Source organism: Rhinopithecus roxellana, chromosome 2 (genome assembly GCF_007565055.1).
Source record: "Rhinopithecus roxellana isolate Shanxi Qingling chromosome 2, ASM756505v1, whole genome shotgun sequence".
Lineage (NCBI taxonomy): Eukaryota > Metazoa > Chordata > Mammalia > Primates > Cercopithecidae > Rhinopithecus > Rhinopithecus roxellana.
This window is the reverse complement of record NC_044550.1, coordinates 54,291,801-54,313,025: the sequence shown is the minus strand read 5'-3', so window position 1 is coordinate 54,313,025 and position 21,225 is coordinate 54,291,801. Positions and strand designations below refer to the sequence as shown.

General features: G+C 35.2%; 1 protein-coding gene across 3 annotated transcripts in view; it reads right to left on the bottom strand.

Moving 5' to 3' along the window:
- PRKG2 (protein kinase cGMP-dependent 2) overlaps window positions 1-21,225 on the bottom strand; it is a 118,231-nt gene that overhangs the window by 66,530 nt on the left and 30,476 nt on the right. For all 3 annotated transcript variants that reach the window (XM_030917854.1, XM_010354113.2, XM_010354112.1), the window contains exons 3-6: window positions 12,492-12,658; window positions 9,436-9,549; window positions 7,407-7,512; window positions 4,578-4,641 (exon numbers count right to left, since the gene is read on the bottom strand). In XM_030917854.1, the coding sequence (XP_030773714.1) occupies window positions 4,578-4,641; window positions 7,407-7,512; window positions 9,436-9,549; window positions 12,492-12,658 (451 nt within the window). The remainder of the gene's footprint in view (window positions 1-4,577; window positions 4,642-7,406; window positions 7,513-9,435; window positions 9,550-12,491; window positions 12,659-21,225) is intronic.

The following is a 21,225-nucleotide window of genomic DNA, read 5'->3' as shown; positions in this document are numbered from 1 at the left end:
CGGAGAATTTCTGAAGTGCTGTTAGGCTGTTCTTCAGTTATTATAAAGCCTTTGATGTGTGCAGAGGTGTGGCTTTAATTCCTGACAACCGAATAACTTCAAAGGGGGGAAAGCTTGAAAGGGGATACTGAGGAAGAACTTTGTTATTTTTTAAGGGACAACCTTACTAGTGGTATTTTTTTCCATGGATGATTCTCTGTCACCCAAAACCATGGGAGGAAGATAAATAATACCTCCCAGTGTGTTGACAGTAACTTCATAGATCGGAAAAGGCTGTGGAAATAGGTCAGACCAAAAATATATAGTGGTAAGTACTGACTGTGATGCTAGACTGCCCAGTGTTTGTCAACTGGAGAGTGCAACCAGTCAAGCCAGGGTGGTCACTGGGACCAAAAAGAGAAATGCAAATAATGTTGTTATTGTCCTTGTGGTTACATTGCAAAGGTGTCCCTTAGAGGACCAAGAAGCCATAGACCCCATCCTGCAGAGCAATGGTTTTCAAGCATTTTTTACCCTCACCAACAGTAAGAAATACATTCTGCATGTATTCCCAATACATACACAAGAGCATGTACACATATTTACACAAAATTGAAACATTTTTCAAAATAATACTTATACTTAATATTGATTTTTTAAATGTTCCTCTAAATTGGTTTCATAACCTAGTAATGAGTTTTAACCCATTTTTACCGTAAACAAAATGCTCATTCTGTGACAATCTAGCAAAATGCTAGAGCCTGAGTACCTGTAAATACAATATATAAAACCAGAAGGAAATTCCAAAGTGACGGAGGACAAAGACAAACAAGGAAGGCAACGACTTCCCTAGAGTCTTTAATTTGCAGCTAGAAATCTTCTTTACAAATATCTTGCAAAAAGCAAATGAAATCTTCATCAAAAAGAAGTATTGGAAGTACTGATGATATACAACCAGATGTGTAGTACATACCCATGCACATACATCTGTGCATTATGTGACTATGTACTCAAGTATGTTGGTTAAAAAATTGTTTACGGTTAGTTATCTATGTTGTTACTAGTTAATCTTTGTTTTCCAAGTACAAGAGTTTAAAACACCTCAGAAATTTTATTTTATTTTATTTTATTTTATTTTTTTCTGAGACGGAGTCTCACCCTGCCGCCTGGGCTGGAGTGCAGTGGCCGGATCTCAGCTCACTGCAAGCTCCGCCTCCCGGGTTCACGCCATTCTCCTGCCTCAGCCTCCCGAGTAGCTGGGACTACAGGCGCCCGCCGCATCGCCCAGCTAGTTTTTTGTATTTTTTTTTAGTAGAGACGGGGTTTCACCGTGTTAGCCAGGATGGTCTCGATCTCCTGACCTCGTGATCCGCCCGTCTCGGCCTCCCAAAGTGCTGGGATTACAGGCTTGAGCCACCGCGCCCGGCAACACCTCAGAAATTTTAAAGCAAGCACACCTGGATCAGGTGGACCCAGTCAGCCATTCAGGCATGTAGCACCTGATTGGTTATTTTCAAAGAACCAGATACTACAAAATGAAAAACAACAGAAGTTATTCCTATTTGGGTGAGCCAATCACATAGAATTCTATGATTTAAATGTTGAAAGAGCTCATAGAGATATGGCCCACCACTCCATTATTTTGTAGATGAGGAGATGATATGCAAAAGTCCACCACAATTCATTGAGCTGGTAGAGTGACAGAGGCAGAACCACAAGCCCTAATCTCCAGACTTTGGACTAGTGACCTTTCTACAACACCTGGCTGCCCCACCTTTAGCTCAATGGTTCATAAACGGTAGCAAAATCTACAATTATTTCAACTTTCTTATGACTCTGGATTTAACCATTAAGATGACAAGAAAAAACATCCTGGTTTATGTAAGTGTTGGTAAGGACTACAAGAAAGACTAGAGTTTAAAAAAGTGATTCAAATGTAAAATTCCCAAAGAAAGAGGCAGATGGTTGCAAACTCTAAACATTCATAACTAAACCAGTGCCTCTTAGACTTTAATAAGCATAAAAATCCCACCATTAGAGTGTTAGGTGTGGATTTGGGGGGCCTAACTTGAGTTTCTGATTCAGTAAGTGCGGGGTGGTACCTGGGAATATGCCTTCTCATCAGCACCATGGGCAATCTGTCTAAGTGCAAGGGTGCTTCACACTATACCCTCATCCCAGCCTCATACACCTCAGCTTTGTGAAAGACGGCAGGTTAGAGTCACAGTGCAAAAGGCCAAAGGGTCAAATACCAAAGCACTGTGACTAACAGGTGACTTTATGATGACTCACAATGTTTGTAGTTCAGAAGGATGTCACAGTTAAATCTCATGCTTAGTGGATTCATCACCATATGTGGGAGCAGAAACCACTTCCACTCTTATCTTCCATACTGCACAACTGCCCGGTGCATAAGTCACACTGTTATTTTCATTGTCGTTAATCTTACACTCCGTTCTGAATCTATATCGTGCTATTACAGTTCTCATGAGTTAACTCTTCATGAACTCTAGTATGTTGGTGTTATTCTCACCCTCATTTTCTTATCAGAACACAAGAAGAGGCTTAAAGGCAATGGCTGCCTCTATAACAAAACGTTCTGAGTGATTTAAGCTAAAGCAAGAAATGCTATTGAAACATTGCACAATCAGGGCCATTTGTTCTAGGAGTTCAACCATCTTAAGTTTCAACAAACACATCAGATCAACTACTTGGTGATGGGAAATTCTGATTCTCCCTTCCCCACCCCCTGCTACATGCAAAACTCCCAAATCAACTCCTAAACTTCATGACAGATTTAGCTTGTGTTTTTCAAAGATTATGGGGACAGTTTATGGGACAGCTGGTCCTAGAACTCTGGATGCTGTCAAAACTGATACAGTAGTGATTGGCTGTTGTCAGGACCAAGTTGATAGGTCATTAGTCCAAGCTACGCTGGTAAATCACATGCTTTTCTTAGCGCTAAATAGATCCCATTACTCCCTTGTTAATCACTTTCACATTTGAGAATTTTCACACATCACAGAGACACATTTGTTTGCCAGGTATGAATAAAGAGCCCTTTATAAACTGTGCTGCTGTCTGCAAATGCTGAGATACAGTGAATCCTTTCCAGGGTGTTTGAAAAGATGAGTTTTTCAAATTTGAATTGTGTGTTAATTATTACTGGATTTGAGCCCCCATCTATATATTCTGTAGCAATTACCTGTGGCTGCTATAAATATGTCTAATTTACCATTTATTTTTAATGATACTAAATTTTTGTATTTGCTGTCAACATAGAAATCCCCTCTGGTGAATCTACTCTATTAGTATTATATTAAAAACAGATTTCCTTGGTTAAAAAAAAAAAAAAAAAAAAAAAAAACTAGGGCCTCTCCAGCTTTAAATAAAAAAAAAAAAAAAACACCCTTAGAAATTAGGATGAATTATTAATTTGTAACATCTGTTATTGGGTTATGTTACAATGGGAGACTCTCAAGAGACCCAGGGTAAGCAATCTTCTTGAAAATGACTTCATATCTGAACCCCCTGGGGGCACAAGGCCAGGCACTGTGTCATCATGGTCTGTCCTTCATAAACTGCTGGATGGGTTCCATGAATTGTAAATGGAAACACTGCTGGTGTCACTTACACTTAAGGATAAAATGGTCCCTACTCCCTGCTTGACAGATATTAGTTACATTGTATATTGTGATTGACAGAGGCATGAATCTGTCAACAATCAGCCTTGCAGAGTTTTTGGGGTTTTTTTCCCTCCCACTGAGAACAGCTTTATAAAAGCTTGAATTCTATATGTGACTCCTTTACTATTCCTTACCTCCTTTAAATTCCATAAAAGCCATCTGGGTTTCAATAAAACTGACCCCCCAAAAAGTTAAAGAACGTATTTGCTTTGAATTTTAATCTCTGAAATCTGAAGACGTTTTCACAAAATGCATATCGTTAGAATACAAGGTACATGTCGTAAAAGCATTATTCATGAAAAGACTTGACTAGTCTTGGACTAGAACCAACCATCTGGGTGATGCCTAAAATGACTTTTTGAACACATTCCAATATGCCGTTTCCCCCTAGATGTTAAAATAGATAAAGTGCTTCTTAAGTAGAGCTTTTAAAATGTGTTTTTGTGGCCTAGAGTGTTCAAGTAGAAAGTGTTTCACAGCCTGACTCAGAGGCTTGCCACCAAAAGGACCAACATATCCTTTCTCTGCTCCAGGTCTTAATTATGCATCAGTGACTCCTTTATACTATGAAAACTCTGTAAGGGATTGTGATGTTAATTGTAGGAAATAAAATGCTTCTTGAGTAAGGCAGGTTTGTTTTATAAGATATACTAAAAAGATTAAAATATGTAAATCAAATTTCACTTTACACATGCAAATCCAATTTCCTTTTATACATCTAAAGAGTTTAAACCTTTCTCCACCCCTTAAGGCAGCATGAGTTAGCTTAAGGTTTTTCATCATAGAAAAAGCCTCTTGGTCTCTGTAGACTGGTGCTCTGACATCTTTTTCTTATTTATTTATGGTGTTAATAATATAACTACATTCTAATATCTTCTACTGAAATTTAATTTTTACTTCAAAATTTCTTACCACTTCCAAGCAGTCAATGATCTTGGTTAATTTATCTTCAGGTAAATTCTTCAGCAAGGATACACTTCAAAATTAAAAAGAAACCTTTAATTACCTTCCTGAATTAAGATATAAATATACACATATGCAGGTTCTAAAATCTTTACAAACATTTAAAAATATATAATGGACTTTGATTCTTCCAAAGTAAATGTCCAAATAACTGAAAACACATCAATAACTAAATTTCATATACACTGGAAATTATAGATATATAATCACAGACATGTGCCATAGGCAAATAAATGAAAAATAGTAAGATACCAGATGGGGGGGAAAAATCACATTTTGTCTCTTTGGTAAAAATAAATTTATATTTGTTGTTGGTTTTCAAAATGAATCGCATTTTGCAATTTGTTCCTCTCCACATCTCAGTATCTCTTTTATTAGTTTGTGCGAGGAGCTCTGCTTCCAGTGGAGAATCAGATTTTTGTCTAAATCCTTATAATTAAGTAAGGACTGAATCCGGGGTTGGGAGGGAACATGGGAATTGACATTGAAATGATCTCTGATTATTAGTCATACTGTACTGTCTTTTACAATTAATGACAGCCAGAGGCATGGATGAACTTCAAAAATCGGCTAAATCAAGCTACAGGCAAAATTATAAACAACACCAAGGGAATGATCGCTAAACTTCAGAATGCAGATACCCTCAAGGAGAGAAGGAGAAAGAAGCTGGAAATAACATGGGGAAGGACATAAGAACTTCAACAACTGCTTTCTCTTCCTTAGGTTGGGCAGTAGCTTCATGGGCGTTCATTTTGTTATGATGTCTTATAACTTACACATGTACTATATATCACATAGAATATCACATACTTCAAATAAAAATGTAAATGGAAAAAAAAGATACTGTATATTATGAAACAAAGAGGAATGTATTCCCCTAATACATCTCACTATAGATGAAATGGTAAAAGAGTCATCAGAACTTGTTATTAACACAGGCTATCAAGAAATTTTACTTCTGGTCCAAACAGGGATCTATAACATTAGTGAAAATTAACAATTATGAAGCCAGCACGTTTGGAGGTTGGTGGGAAAAGATATACAAGAAAAAATATTTTCTCTGTCTCCCCTCTATGAAGGCAAGAATCAGGTTTATCTTGTTCACCACTAAATCTACAATATTTAGTGCCTGCTAATAAGTATTAGTTAAATGAAGGAAATAACAAAAGGAGGGAAGGAAGGAAGGAATATTCACTAGCAGATCATCTGAGCTTTTTCCACTAAGAACATACTGGACTCCAAGCGAATTAACTGCTATGCCTAGTTCACGTTTTATCTCAGACATTCAAACACAACCCAGGTACACTGGTTTTTTTCAGGTACCTCTTTTTGGCCCTTGCATAAGTGTGGTTTATCAGCTTTAAATGCATCTGTGTTGCTCAGTTGGTGGATTTTGAGATTACCTAGATTCAAGTGGACCCCACAATATGATAGCTAACTCATTGGCTGGCATACAGGTAGAGAACCTGCTTGTCATTATTGCAGCTCTCTGCCAGCAGACATTATTGTCTCTGGGAGGACAAATCAGTAAGATTCTATATGAGAAATCTTATTCAATGTTTATTTAGAGTCTACACTATAAGCTAAGCACTATATGGCCCTAAAATCATTAGCTTTGAAGGATTCTTATACTAGAAAAAATCACCATAAGAAGAACTTTTTTTTTTTTTTTTTTTTTTTTTTTTGAGACGTAGTCTTGCTCTGCCACCCAGGCTGGAGTGCAGTGGCCGGATCTCAGCTCACTGCAAGCTCCGCCTCCCGGGTTTATGCCATTCTCCTGCCTCAGCCTCCCAAGTAGCTGGGACTACAGGCGCCCGCCTAGTCGCCCGGCTAGTTTTTTGTATTTTTAAGTAGAGACAGGGTTTCACCGTATTAGCCAGGATGGTCTCGATCTCCTGACCTCGTGATCCGCCCGTCTCGGCCTCCCAAAGTGCTGGGATTACAGGCTTGAGCCACCGCACCCGGCCAAGAAGAACTTATAATTTATTTTTGGAAATCATGTGATACATTATTATCATTATTATTATTATTATTATTATTATTACATATCATAGATGACATTTCATTACAGAATGTATTGCAGCTTCAGAAACTTGCAAAACTCCTACTAAAGGTACAGAAATTGTTTAAATAACTTATACTTCCAAATAAAGTTTTAATGTGGAATAGTTTTTTTCACTTACATAGACCATTTTTTCCTTATAAATTGATTCATTCAAGTTGTTGAGGTACAGAACAGTTCACAAAATGAGTATGTTCCAAGTCATCATGACAAGTATAGTAACATTTCTAGCAAGTCAATTTGCTACAAATAATAGGAATTCGGAAGATGGTGTGACTAGGCAAATACAAAGTCTCAGGTAAAGCAAATAAGGGTAGTAAACTTAATTAATTTTAATACCATTCTAAGCAAAGTACTTTTAGAAAGCTTGTCTTTTGGCTAACCACTTTCAAATTTCAAATGCCTTTCAAAGCCAACGAGCAACCCAAATAATAGTTTAGGTTTTTTGCACATTTTTCTATGCTGTACACTATCACTCCATCAATGCAAGGGCAAAAACTAGCAAGGGAAGTAAATGAGTATACAAGGATAATGGAAATTAAATATGGTTTTTGGTATGCACTGGCATTTACTGCAAGTAATGTTCCTTTGGTTTAGTCATGTGGAAAATGCTTAAATGGAAGTAGCTATAGTAAAATAATTATTCTGATAAAAGCAATATATTAACAATATGGCGACTCCACTGTCTTCACTGTCTCCCAATGTATTATTCTTACCTTCTGAGGAAGTTTCTGTATTGTTCATCTCTAGCTTGGGCTGTTCTCCTCATTATATTCTGGAATACCTCTCGATCTAGCGCCCATGTTTTAACATTGGTAATAGCTTTAGAAAAATCAAGAAAACAATAAAGCATTTAGTACCACATTGTGAAAACATTCCATAATATAAATCGATGGATTTGTTATATGTTCTTATAAAATGGTATTTCTTGGAAAATGCATTATTTAAACATACAAATGAAGGAGACAGCAAAATAAATAGCGAGCAATTTTATAAATCATTTTGGCACTGAAATACACCATTATTTGGAAATGACTAGCAAAAAATTTCCTTTCTAATTATGTTATAGTTAGGATGACATTCCAATTAGTTTGCAATTCCCAATTATGCACTAGATCATCAGGATGTGCTCTAGATTCATGCTGTGATACAAGAGAAAGGCAATCAATTTGTAGCTAATCTGGAGAGTGAAGTCACAAACATAATTGAAAGTTAAAGATATCTGTGTGTATGTGTGTTGTTTTTATGTGTCTTTTTATGTTGTTCTGACACTGTTGCTAAAGAAGCTACATATTAAGAATATCTACAGTTACTTTTGTGTAAAATGCCTACAAATTATTTGAAACAGACTATGAAAGAAAATTTTTGAGATAGTTTTTTTTTATAGGAAAGACTTAAGGGCAAGTGTAAAATTTAAAAAGAAAGTGGGGCAGAAGTGGTGGCTCTAAAAAATCTAGATGAAATTATGGTTGTACAATTTTTTAAAAAAACAGTAAACAAAGCCTCTAAAATTGATCAAAACCCAAAGCTCTGGATTACCAAACTTTAAATTGGAATCATCTTGATATTCTTGTTAGAAATACAAGCTCCTGGGCTCCACTGCCAGAGATTCTGATTCAGGTTGGGAGTAGAGACCCAGAAGCTGCATTTTTATCAAATACCTCAGCAAGGCTACCGCGTATAACCCAGTCCCAAACGCTGAAAAACATCATATCTATGTAATTCAGAAGGAAACCCAAGTTTGCCGTAAAGTCAATAAAACATAAATCTAAAGAAAAGCAAATAAAGTAATCCCAAAAGTCATTCATGAAAACTCTAATTACTCTAATTCATATTCCTTTTGACATAGATATATTTTTGTTGGTTTAATCAATTTCTCTGGCTTATAATATGGTCAGAATCTCGTTGAGACCAGCTAGAAAGCAAACATTCTGGATGAGCCAAAGGCATGTGTCCATGTAGTAAAACGTAAAGTGGCAATTAAAGCAAATATTGGAATCTGTCACCTTAAAGCCATTGTTTTTGGCAGAACAAACCTTTTTATTTTTATTTTTATTTTTAATTTAATTTAATTTTAATTTTCAGGAGACATGTGCAGGACATGCAAGTTTGTTCCATAGATAAACGTGCGCTGTGGTGGTTTGCTGCAACTATCAACCTAACACCTAGGTATTTAGCACCGCATACATTAGCTGTTTATCCTGATGCTCTCTCTCTCCAATCCCTCCCTGTTGGGCTCCAGTGTGTGTTGTTCCCCTCCCTGTGTCCATGTGTTCTCATTGTTCAACTCCCACTTATAAGTGAGAGCATGCAGTGTTTGGTTTTCTGTTCCTGTGTTAGTTTGCTGAGGATAATGGCTTCCAGCTCCATCTATGTCTGTGCAAAGGACATAATCTTGTTCCTTTTTATGGCTATGTAGCATTCCATGATGTATACATATCACATTTTCTTTACCCAGTCTATCACTGATGGTCATTTGGCTTGATTCCATGTCTTTACCATTGTGAACAGTTAAAAGCCATTTTACATTTTATACACAGGTATCCAGAAAAGTTCTTTTTAGCTTAAATTATATAGGTAAGTGCTTCAATATAAATCCCTTAATAGGCATAGCATTTCTATTTTAAGAACATGTAGGGTAAAATGGGAAACAAAAAGACTGGATCAGGGTGCAAACGTGACTGAACTGGATTATCTTTAACATGCCACAACAATCCAAAGATGGAGCATTTCCTCTTTTATTACCTTTCACAGAGGCAGTCCTTGTACAGTTGTATAAAATGGCAAGCTCCCCAAATGTGGTCCACATAGGGATGGAGGACAGCAATTTCTCCCCTTGGAACACCTCTAGTCGACCCTCTTTGAAGTAGAATTTTAAAAAACACACACACAAATAATCAAAATCCATGTAGATACTATAAATTAGAAAAATAAAACAATCATAAAGCACACAAAGTATACAGGTAAGATATTTTATGATTCTCATTATAATATACTGGTTAAAAGTGCAGACCGAAATCACCTCTGCCACTTACTATTAGCTGGGTTGCCTTGAGAAACTTTATCTGTCTGAAGTTCCTCATTGACAATGAGGATAATTATTATTATTATTATTATTATTATTATTATTATTTTACAGTGGTGAGAATGATGTAAGTTAATCTAGGTAAAGAGTTTAGAACAATGGCTAGTGCATAGTAAATACTGTGTTAGCTATTATTAATATTATTATTTTTACAATGTTCTTTTCCTGAAGCAGTGGATGGCAAGTGTTTTGTTTAAAATTCATTATAAACTATGAGAAATGTAATACATGAAACTATTTTTCTTTTATGAGGAGCTCAACAATCACTGTACGTCTTAAAAACACAGAGCAGTTGTTCACACTGATGGAATGACAACCCGTCATAACCAGTAAGTAGACTGGCCTTGGAATCAGACTGCCTGGTTGTGTCCTGATTCAACTCGTTTTTGCCTATGTGACCTTGAGCAAGTTACTTCATGGTGCCTCAATTGTTATCTAACCTCTCATTTATTTAAATGTAATACATATTAGTTACAAATGAAAATCACTAAGAAGAGTGTTTGGCACTTATCATTACCTAGGCAAAGACTGGAGGAAGGGAGAGGCAGAACTTTGTATCACCTTCACTATTTTTTTTTTTTTTTTTTTGGCTTAGTAGCTTTACTCTTCTTTTGCTTTGAACAAATACAAACAAAACCTTAACCAACTAAAAGCATAAGCAAGAAAGATCTAAGTTCTTAGAGGAAAAATAAAATGGTGGGGCAATGTCTCCTTTCCTTAAAGAATTAGTCTTTCCTTTTCCTAATTCACTGCTAAGGAGCTCTGGATCATCTCTGTCCATCCATCCATTCAGTAAAACTGATCTGAGTACCTATGTTGTGCTGGGAACAGTTCCAAGTGCCAGAGCCATAGAGGGGATAAAAGAGAAAACATACTTAGTCTGATAGAATTTATATTAGCAAGAAAAAAAAAAAAACAACTCAGTTTTGGCTCCAAATCCTACAGGTTAGACATGCAATTTAAAATTTCTCATTAGCTATTCTTTCAAAGCCACTTAGTGGTAGTGTCCAATTGATATCATGAATCTTAAAGCATTTCATGTTTTTATCTTGAAATTGGTTAAGGCTCATGGTACCTAAGCAATGCTGAAGAATTATATGGAATATCAAAAGTTTAAGCTAAATATGCTTTTACTATTTGCTATTCATGCTATGTTTCATAAAGGGAATATTTTTAATCATCAAATTAATTTGCCCAACCAGATAATTAAACCAGGCAATTCAATCCTTGGGTGACACTGTAAGTATTTCAAATAAGAAACCATCCAATTTTAATTTCCATGTGTGCCATAACCCTGATCTCAATAGCTGTTTTGATACTGACTGCTGTTCAACCTCTTCTCTCCCTGAACTTTTCATTAGAACTACTTGGGAAGGAATGAGTTAGGCTAACATCAGTTTCTCATCCTCTCCCAGGAGGTTTCATAAATATTTGTTGACTTAATGACCCATCTTCTCTTGCTGCAATACTCTAGTGTTGCTAAAGCAGAAGTTAAAATGGCTAAGAGAAAAGTTGCAAGAGGGAAAAGTCGTCCCTAAAAAATTCAAGGCTGGCTAAATTAAGACTATAGCTCATTAATTAAGTAGAATGATTACTTGGGAATGACTGTATAATTTTAAAGCTGCCTACAAAGATATACATGGCAAATAATAATCATAAAATTGGCATGTTCAAATAATCAAAGTATATAAAAACAATCTTTTATATACCATAAATAGAATAATACATGTTTATTAATTTGTTTAGATAGACAACTTCTGCCTCACACTGAAGGCCCCAAAGGAACAAGAATAAAAGCATTACTTAGATTATCAGGAACTACAATGCCAAATAGAAAGCATACTTCCATTCATCATTCCTTCTGGGTAAGCCAGTTTTAACTTTTTTCCCTAAAACTCAAAAAATTGTGCCAGAATGTGACAAAAGGTTCTATAACTTTAATCCCTGTTCACATAATTTTTTGCTGCTATATATAAAAGAGAAAAAAAATTGAGTAGTCATTATAAGATCTATACATTACAAAAATAAAACATTTGCCTATCTAACCATTATAATCTTCCTGAAGTGTAAGCATGTTCAAATTACCACAGATGAAGGAAACCATTTAAATGATTCTAAAAACACCAGTTTTAATTGTAAGATGTGTCATTTGATTTGTGTGTTGGTCAAAGGTACCTAAATTACCTTTTAAAATCATTGGTATAAAACCAAAACGTTTTCCAGAGCCACAATAATAATTGTTTTCTTTTTTCCTGGTGCATTATCTTAAAATGTTAACTTCAGCAGCAGTATTTTGAATAAAAACACTTTTGAGTGAGTGGTATTGAGATTAGACGTGCGGATTCTTAAGTCAAATTGCCTAAGTGTGCATTTTACCTCCACTGCGTATGAGCTGTTTGGCGTTACCCTCTCTAAGACACAGTCCACATTAGTAACATGGAGAAAATAGAACTTGCCTTACAGGGTTGGTGAGAAGATAAAATGAGATCTCTCTATCAACTGCTCAATAGGATGCCTGATATATAGAAATCTTTCAGCACATATTAAGTACTACCATCATTATGATCAGATCAACAATCCTGCTATTTCATGAATTCAATATGTTATGTTTTCTACAAATAGAGCAACTAGTTTTACGTTTTTATAAATGCCTGCAAAAAATCACAACAGGCAAAATATTTATTATATAATAACCGGAAAAATCTGTGACACCCACCTGCCAGCACAAAGATATGGTTTCCTGGTTCTCCTTGCTTAATAATGTAACTCCCTTGCTGATAGTTTCTCCCATACATGCATTCCACCATGTCTTTGATCTGCTGAGGATCCAGTCTTTTCAGAAACTGATTTTTATTAAGGGCGTCTGTAATGAGCTTCTTCTCACTGTTGTAATGGAAAAGAGATGTTAGTTACAATTAATGAAAATCATGTTTTGCTATGTAGATTTACTTTATTCTGATTCTTGATAATATTATCTACAAACTTACAACTTTCTATCAAGAACAATTTTTTTCTAATGCCACCAAACATTTCATAACTACCACAGCTTACATGAAAAACCTATGAAAATATTTTTGAATATTATTCTGATAGTCATTATGACACCAATATTATTATTGTTCCTAATTGCCATCAACACAAATGTAGCATTTCTCAAGATCCATAGACACACTACTGATGCACACATGATTTTTTAGACGGAAAGCAAATCTCATCGATATACAGGAGTTGCATTTAAGGGAATACAACACAGTCTTCACTCATTGATGTATTCATGTATGCATAGTGCCTATAGTACTAGTTATTTTATATTTTATTTAATCCTCATTACCATATTATGAGATAATGACTATTCCTATTTTAGGAAGAAGTAGACTAATAGGTAAGAAGCAACTATCTTCATGGGATTTAAAACTAAGTAGATGAATCTGAAGTCTGGGCTGCTTCCATTCCACCCCATTGTCTCTTCTGAGGGAGAAAGCTGCTAAGGGAGAAAGCCCTTGGGCCTTGGTAGGGTTGATCAGACATCGGTGGTGACAGTGACAGTCTAGGTTTGACTAGGTTTTACTCTAGATATGTGTGGACTAGGCAGAACTGACATTTCCAATCTCACAGTCCATTCACTCCTCAAATCCAAGTTCTACTTGTTGATAATCCTATAATGCTCTGCTTTATTTTGGAAAAGACGTAGCTCAAAATAGTTACTCAATCGTCATTAAGATAAATTTAAAATGTTTTAGTTAAAATTCTTTATATGTATATTTCATAAAATTATTGTGCTGAAAGAAAAGATGCTCTATGGGCTAAGTCAGAATCTGTACAATATATTTGCTCTTGATCATAAAACTCAGCATGATTTTTTAAATACTTTTCTGTATTTTTCATTCAAACTCTCTCCCAATTACTGTTTGAAAACTGGTGATCTTTTTCTACACAAAAAGTTTTAGAACAAAAGGTAAGACTTCATGAAATTAAATAATTCTTTCATGACCCTTTAGGCTACATGAAGATCTTTGGGCTACATGAAGAAAATAGAATGAAGTCTTGTACAAAGAAATTTCTTCTTCCCCACAGTGACTCAAAGCTATTCAAATTCTTTGAGTGCCTTGAGAAGTTCCATCTAATCTATTACCAAATCTTATCAATCCATTTTAAAAAATATCACTGTTATCCATTTTATTTCCCATTTTCAAGGATGTCACCACAGTCCAAGAACAAATCTTAGGTCTGGACAACTTTAAAAGTTTATTTTCTTGGACTTAAGCTTCTAGCCTATTTTCCCTAAAATTCATCTGTACTATATCATTAGATTATTCTTACTAAAAAAAATTTAAAAATAGATTTCATGCTTATCCAATTTATTTTCATCCACTAAAGCCAACTCACTTAACATATATCGAGAACGTATCTTTGCTAGGTAATCCTCCTAGTACAACTGGTAGAACTGTGAACAATATCAAGAAGCTCCAGCTTTCACAGGCTTTATATGTTAGTATAATATTCTAGTTAGTGTTTCCTCAATGCCCACATATACCAATTTTCCAAAGTATGTTCCAAGAACACTGTTTCTTTATAAGCAAAGTGTGCTGCGTTGAAGCAACTTTGGAAATATACAATGCACACTTTAAAGATTCAAAGAGGTTTTGCTGTAAACAAATCTCTTTAAACCAGTATTTCTCAAGCTTCAATGTCCTTTTTATTTCTTTCTTTTTTGGTTTAACTTCATTCATTCAATATCCAACATTCCATGGAAGTACTCAAAAAGACTCTTTTGCCCATAGAAAAAAATTAATATCCTACAACCTGGTATTTACCATTTTCTACAACGTGGCTCCAATCTATCCATTTAGTACTTACTCCCGAAACAAATTTTTTATTATAGATAAACTGGTATCCTTATCATCCCCTGTATCTTTGAACTTTGCCTTAAGAGATGGAACATGTTTTCTTTTGTGACTTAACTTACTTTTTACTCCTCAACCTTTCCAAACCTTATACATCCACCAAGAAATCCCTCATGATTTTAAATTGGATGATTTTAAATGGATGCTGTAGTTTACACAATCCTTTCTTTCTCCTCTGAATTCCTAGAGTACTTATATTCACATCTGTTCTGCTTTTAAAATGGCATTAAGCACTTACTTAGGACATAAAAATTAATCAAACATGACCCATGGTCTCAAAAAGTTTCCAGACTTTTATAACTTAGTGTATAAACATACTGTAATAGTCTCTAACTAGTAAAATTATCGCTATGAATTTTTCGCAAAAGTACATTATAAATTTAAAACGGCTTATTTTAAAAATCTGATATGTTTCAGCCAGGCATGGTGGCTCACGCCTGTAATCCCAGCACTTTGGGAAGCCGAGGCAGGCGGATCATGAGGTCAGGAGGTGGAGACCATCCTGGCTAACATGGTGAAACCCCGTCTCTACTAAAAATACAAAAAAAATTTAGCCAGGCATGGTGGTGGGCGCCTTGTAGTCCCAGCTACTCGGGAGGCTGAGGCAGGAGAATGGCGTGAACCTAGGAGGTGGAGGTGGCAGTGAGCCGAGATCACGCCACCGCACTCCAGCCTGAGCGATAGAGACTCTGTCTCAAAAAAAAAAAAAAAAAAAAAAAAAAAAAAAAAAGAATGTAAACTTTGCAACTCCTTCTATAACTATGATAGACCAGCTATCATCAGCATAACTCTTCCTGCTCCCACAAAACAACTGTGAAAGCTGATTAGATAGATAGATAATCTCTTGGAAGTATTAAAGATCTATCAACATAGCAACAACTTAGAGTCATGATCTACAAGAGAACATGAGGCAGACAGTCTCCTCTGCATTTCCTTCAAGGCATCTCCTGCTTTTCATTCAGCTACTGAACACAGTCTTGGCCATCTCAAAGACAAAAGTTCATGTTCAAAGCATACCATGAAGTGAAATGATAGGATGCTTCATTCTTACTCCTAGGCTGCAGCCCTTCAGATGTCCCATCTGAAATCCTGGGTGTCTACCTGGGATTCTGGTAAACACCCAGGATTTCAGATGGGACATCTGAAGGGCTGCAGCCTAAGAGTAAGAACTAAGCAAAATAGGCTAGCTCTCAAAAACACTGAAAAGCAGCTACCAAATAAACAAAACACTATTTTGGTTACAACTATCTGCCACTAGATTAACTGCCTGCCAGAAGCAAAAGTAAATATTCTCCATAGAAGTTCACAAAATCTGGACACTCAAATTTTCTCCACAGTTTTTAAAATAGCGAATATTTGTCATGACATCAGAAGTTACCAGGCATACTAAGAGAAAAGGCCAAATGACTGAGGACAGAGAGAAAAGAGACAATAGAAACAGAACCATAGTAGATCAATATATTGCAGTTATCAGGTGCAACTTTAACTATAAGCAATATGCTTTCAGGACAAACGGAGATGTCAGTAGAAAATGTGAATCTTTAAAGAAATCAAATGGAAATTCTAAAACTGAAGAACACAATATCTGAAACTTGAAACTAAAAAGATCAGCTGGGACCCTGAAGAAAGAGAAATAATTGAGCTGAAACAATATATGAAGGAATCATATTTAAGAGTTAGCTTAAATCAGGCAGGGTGCAGTGTCTCACACCTGTAATCTCAGCACTCTGGGAGACTGAGGTCGGCAGATTACGAGATCAAGAAATCGAGACCATCCTGGCCAATATGGTGAAACCCTGTCTCTACTAAAAATACAAAAATTAGCTGGGCCTGGTGGTGCATGCCTGTAGTCCCAGCTACTCTGGAGGCTGAGGCAGGAGAATCGCTTGAACCCGGGAGGCAGAGGTTGCATTGAGCCAAGATTGTGCCACAGCACTCCAGCCTGGCAACAGAGCAAGACTCTGTCTCAAGGAAAGAAAAGAAAAGAAAAGAAAAGAAAAGAAAAGAAAAGAAAAGAAAAGAAAAGAAGAGTTGGCAGAGTTAGCTTAAATCAATTATAAGATGTCAAGCACAGACAAGATGCCTTATAAACTCTGCATAAAATAAATACAAAGAAAACCATATCTAGGCCTACCATAGTCAAATTGCTGAAAAACCAAATACAATGAGAAAACTCTAAAAAGTAGCTTAAAAAAAAAAAGGCATTACTTTCAAATGACTAACTTACTCTTCAACAGAAATAACAGAAACCAGAACACAGTAGCATATCTTCAAAGTGCTTCAAAGAGCCTATTTCAATACCTTTACCCAGTGAAAATCACCTTCAAAAATGAAGCTAAACGAAGATATTTTCAAAATGTTTTTCCGTTGGCAACAGACTTGTAACAGTGAAGAGCTCCAGACAGAAGAAATATGATCTCAGATGGAAACTGGCAGATGTTAGAAGGAAGAAAGAGCAATGGAAAATATAAATCTGTAGGTGATTAAAGAAAGCTTGTGTTTCTCAAAGAGCAATAATAATGCCTTGTGCAGTGTAAAATATATAATAAATAAATGTAGAAAACAGCCAAAACTGCAGGAGAGGGAATAATAAATGGAGTTAACATAATTTAAGGTCCAGCAATTGATAAAAGTACTAATCTATGTTAAAAGTTTAGTAAGTTAAGGATGCATGCTGTAATTTATAGTGAGGCCTAGGAGATTAGTCAAAGAATGTTTAACTAGAAAGCTAACAAGGATAGGCCAGGCGTGGTAGTTCATGCTTGTAATCCCAGCACTTTAGGAGGCCGAAGGCAGATGGATCACCTGAGGTCAGGAGTCTGAGACCAGCCTAGCCAACCCCGTCTCTACTAAAAACACAAAAATTAGCCAGGCATGGTAGTGGCCACCTGTAATCCCAGCTACTTGGGAGGCTGAAGGAGGAGAATCACTTGAACCTGGGAGTCAGAGGTTGCAGTGAGCTGAGATCGCACCATTGCACTCCAGCCTGGGCAACAAGAGTGAAACTCCATCTCAAAAAAATAAAATTAAATAAATTAATTAATTAAAGAAAGCTAACAAGGATAAAATAGAATTAAAATATATACTTAATTAATCCTCAAAACATGGCAAACAGAAAGAGAAATTGAATAATATTAGATATTAGATTTAAACCCAAATTTTTTTTTTACATTGGAGATAAATATACCAAATACCCCAATTAAAAGACAAGCTTGTCAGACCAATAAAATAAAATTTAAAAGGAAATACCAAGTGTATATTGCTAATAAGATACATGCCTTAAAGACAATGTATGGAAAGGCTGAAAATAAAAAAGTGGAAAAAGACATACTATGTAAACATCAACTAAAAATGAATTTTTCTCTGATATAGGAAAGTAAGCCTTAATAAAAAAACATATTTCTAGAAATAGAGAGGAATATTTCATATTTACATCATCAAGAATATCTATTCTAAATATGTATCCACTTAATATGATAGCATCAAAATATATGGAACAAAACTGGCAAAATTAAAAGAAGAAATAGACAAGTGTCCCACATTAATTCTGGGAGATTTTACCACATCTCTCTAATTAATAGAATAAGCCAACAAAAATTAGTAAGTAGATCTGAATATTTGATTACTGAACTTTATTTAATCTCTCGACCTCATTGATATTTTAAATGTCTCTATTCAATAAATTCAGAATACCCATTCATTTCCAGTGCACATTAAACCATCATAAAAACTGACCACATGGCAAACCACAAATCATTTCAAGACATTTCATAAGACTGAAGTAATACACAGTATATTCTTTTAAATATAGTATTAATAGAATAAAGCTAGAAATCAATAACAGAAAAATCATAAAATCCTCAAATGTTTGAGAATTGAGCAATACATTTCTAAACAACCCTTTGGTCAAAACTTAAGTTATAAGAAAAGCCAAATCATATTTTGAAATAAATAATAATAAAATATTACATAAAACTTGCAAGATGCAGTTAAAATGATGCATAGAAGAAAATTTATGCTGTCAAATTATATAATAGAATAAATATTATAAATGAGCATCCAAAGCATCCATCTCAAAAGACTAGAAAAAGAAAAGTAAGTTGAACTCAAAAAAGGAAGGAAGGGCCGGGCGCGGTGGCTCAAGCCTGTAATCCCAGCACTTTGGGAGGCCGAGACGGGCGGATCACGAGGTCAGGAGATCGAGACCATCCTGGCTAACACGGTGAAACCCCGTCTCTACTAAAAATACAAAAACTAGCCGGGCGAGGTGGCGGGCGCCTGTAGTCCCAGCTACTCGGGAGGCTGAGGCAGGAGAATGGCGTGAACCCGGGAGGCGGAGCTTGCAGTGAGCTGAGATCTGGCCACTGCACTCCAGTCCGGGCGACAGAGCGAGACTCCGCCTCAAAAAAAAAAAAAAAAAAAAAAAAGGAAGGAAGAAAATAACACAATGACAGCAGAAAATAATAAAACAGGAAAAAAAAAGTATAGAAGTATAATGAAGAGAATCAACACAGTCCAAAATAATTTCTTTGAAAAGAATAATAAAATGATAATTCACAACAAGACAGGACTTGGGGAGTAAGAGAGGAAGGAGATATAATTACTATTATTAGAAATAAGAAGGAGACATCACTATGGATATTACAGATATAAAAAGAGAAATGAGTAGTATGAACAACTTTACAGTTAAAAATTAAACTGCATTCTTGCCAAAACAGTTGTTCATACTATATAGTCCAGCATCAAGCAATTAAAAATAAAATTTTTAAAACGACATCATTGAAAATAGCTTCAAAAACATCGAGTATGGAAAACTGTGATAAAATGAAAAAAAATTCTAGAAAAATAAACCACCAAATCTGAGACAAGAAGAAATAGAAAATCTGATTAGCAATAAAGAAACTAAATCAAATATAAAAACTATCCCACCCAAAAAAGTCTAAACCCAGATGACCTTATTATTAAGCCTTATAGATATTCAAAGAAAAATTAATATTAAATTTATATAATATTTTCCAGAAAACAGGAAAGATGAATTTTTCCCAATTCATGTTATAGTGCCAGAATAGCCTGATAAGGAGTTATATTACAAAAAAGAAAAATGAAATCTAATATCCCTAATGAACAGAGGGACAAAAGTAAAAAACAAAACAAACAAGCAAAGTATAAAAAATAAATATTCTTAATTAGATTGAACATTAATTAACATAATTATCAACATGAAAAGAATAAAGGAGAAAAATGTAGAAATATAGTAGGATGCAGAAAGAGTATTTGGTAAAATTAAACACCTGTAATACTTTTTGAATTAAGTAATACTTTTGACAAATTAAATATAGAGGAAAATCTCCTTAATCTGATAAAATACATATATAAAACAAAACAAAAACACATCATATTACATCGTGAAACATTGAAAGCTTTCCTACAGACATCAGAAATGGGACACTTCAATCCTGAATCAAAAGTCTGAGCAAATTTAACAAAGGGAGAAAGAAAAGAACAAAAAGAAGAAAAATAAAATAAGAAAATAAAATACATAAACGTAGAAAAAGAAAAAATTAAACTGCATTCTTTCCAAAAGATATGATTGCATATGTGAAAAATTCAAAAGAAAATACAGGTAAACCACCAATATCAACAGGTGATTTCAACAATCTCACTTGATACAAAGTCACTATACAAATTTAATTGTATTTCTATATTCTAGTATTAAGCAATTAATAATAAAAACTTTTAAATAATTTAAAATAGTATCAACTATGAAAGATTATATCTAACAAAGATAAGTAAGATGTCTACACAGAATACAAAATACTATTAAAAGAGTGAGAGAAAACCTAACTAAATGGAAGAATATACCATGGTCATAGATTAGAACACTACATTTTTAATTATGTTAATTACATTCAAGTTGATCAGGTTCAATGAAATCCCAATCAATGCTCTAAATTTAAAAATTTATGAAAATTGAGAAGCTGATACTAAACTTCTTATAGTCGTAAAAAGGCCCAAGACTAGTTTCACAACATTGAAGAATAACAAAATTGCAACACTTAAAGTAATGGATATCAAAAATTACTATGAAAGAAAATAATTAAGAGAATATATATATACTACTGGCACAACAATGGATAAAAAGACTTTTGGGGAGTGACTGACAAAATGGCCAAATAGGAACAGCTCCAGTCTGCAGCTTCCAGCAAGATCAATGCAGAAGGTGAGTGATTTCTGCATTTCCAACTGAGGTACCTGGCTAATCTCACTGGGATGGTTAGAGAGTGGGTACAGCCCACGGAGGGCAAGCTGAGCAGGGTAAGGCATCGCCTCACCCAGGAAGGACAAGGGGTTGAGGAACTTCTGCCCTTAGCCAAGGTAAGCCATGAGGGACTGTACCATGAGGAATAGTGCACTCAGGCCCAGATACTACACTTTTCTCATGGTCTTCTCAACCTGCAGACCAGGAGATTCCCTTGGGTGTATATGATACCAGGGACCTTTGTTTCAAGCACAAAACTGGGTAGCCATTTGGACAGACACTGAGCT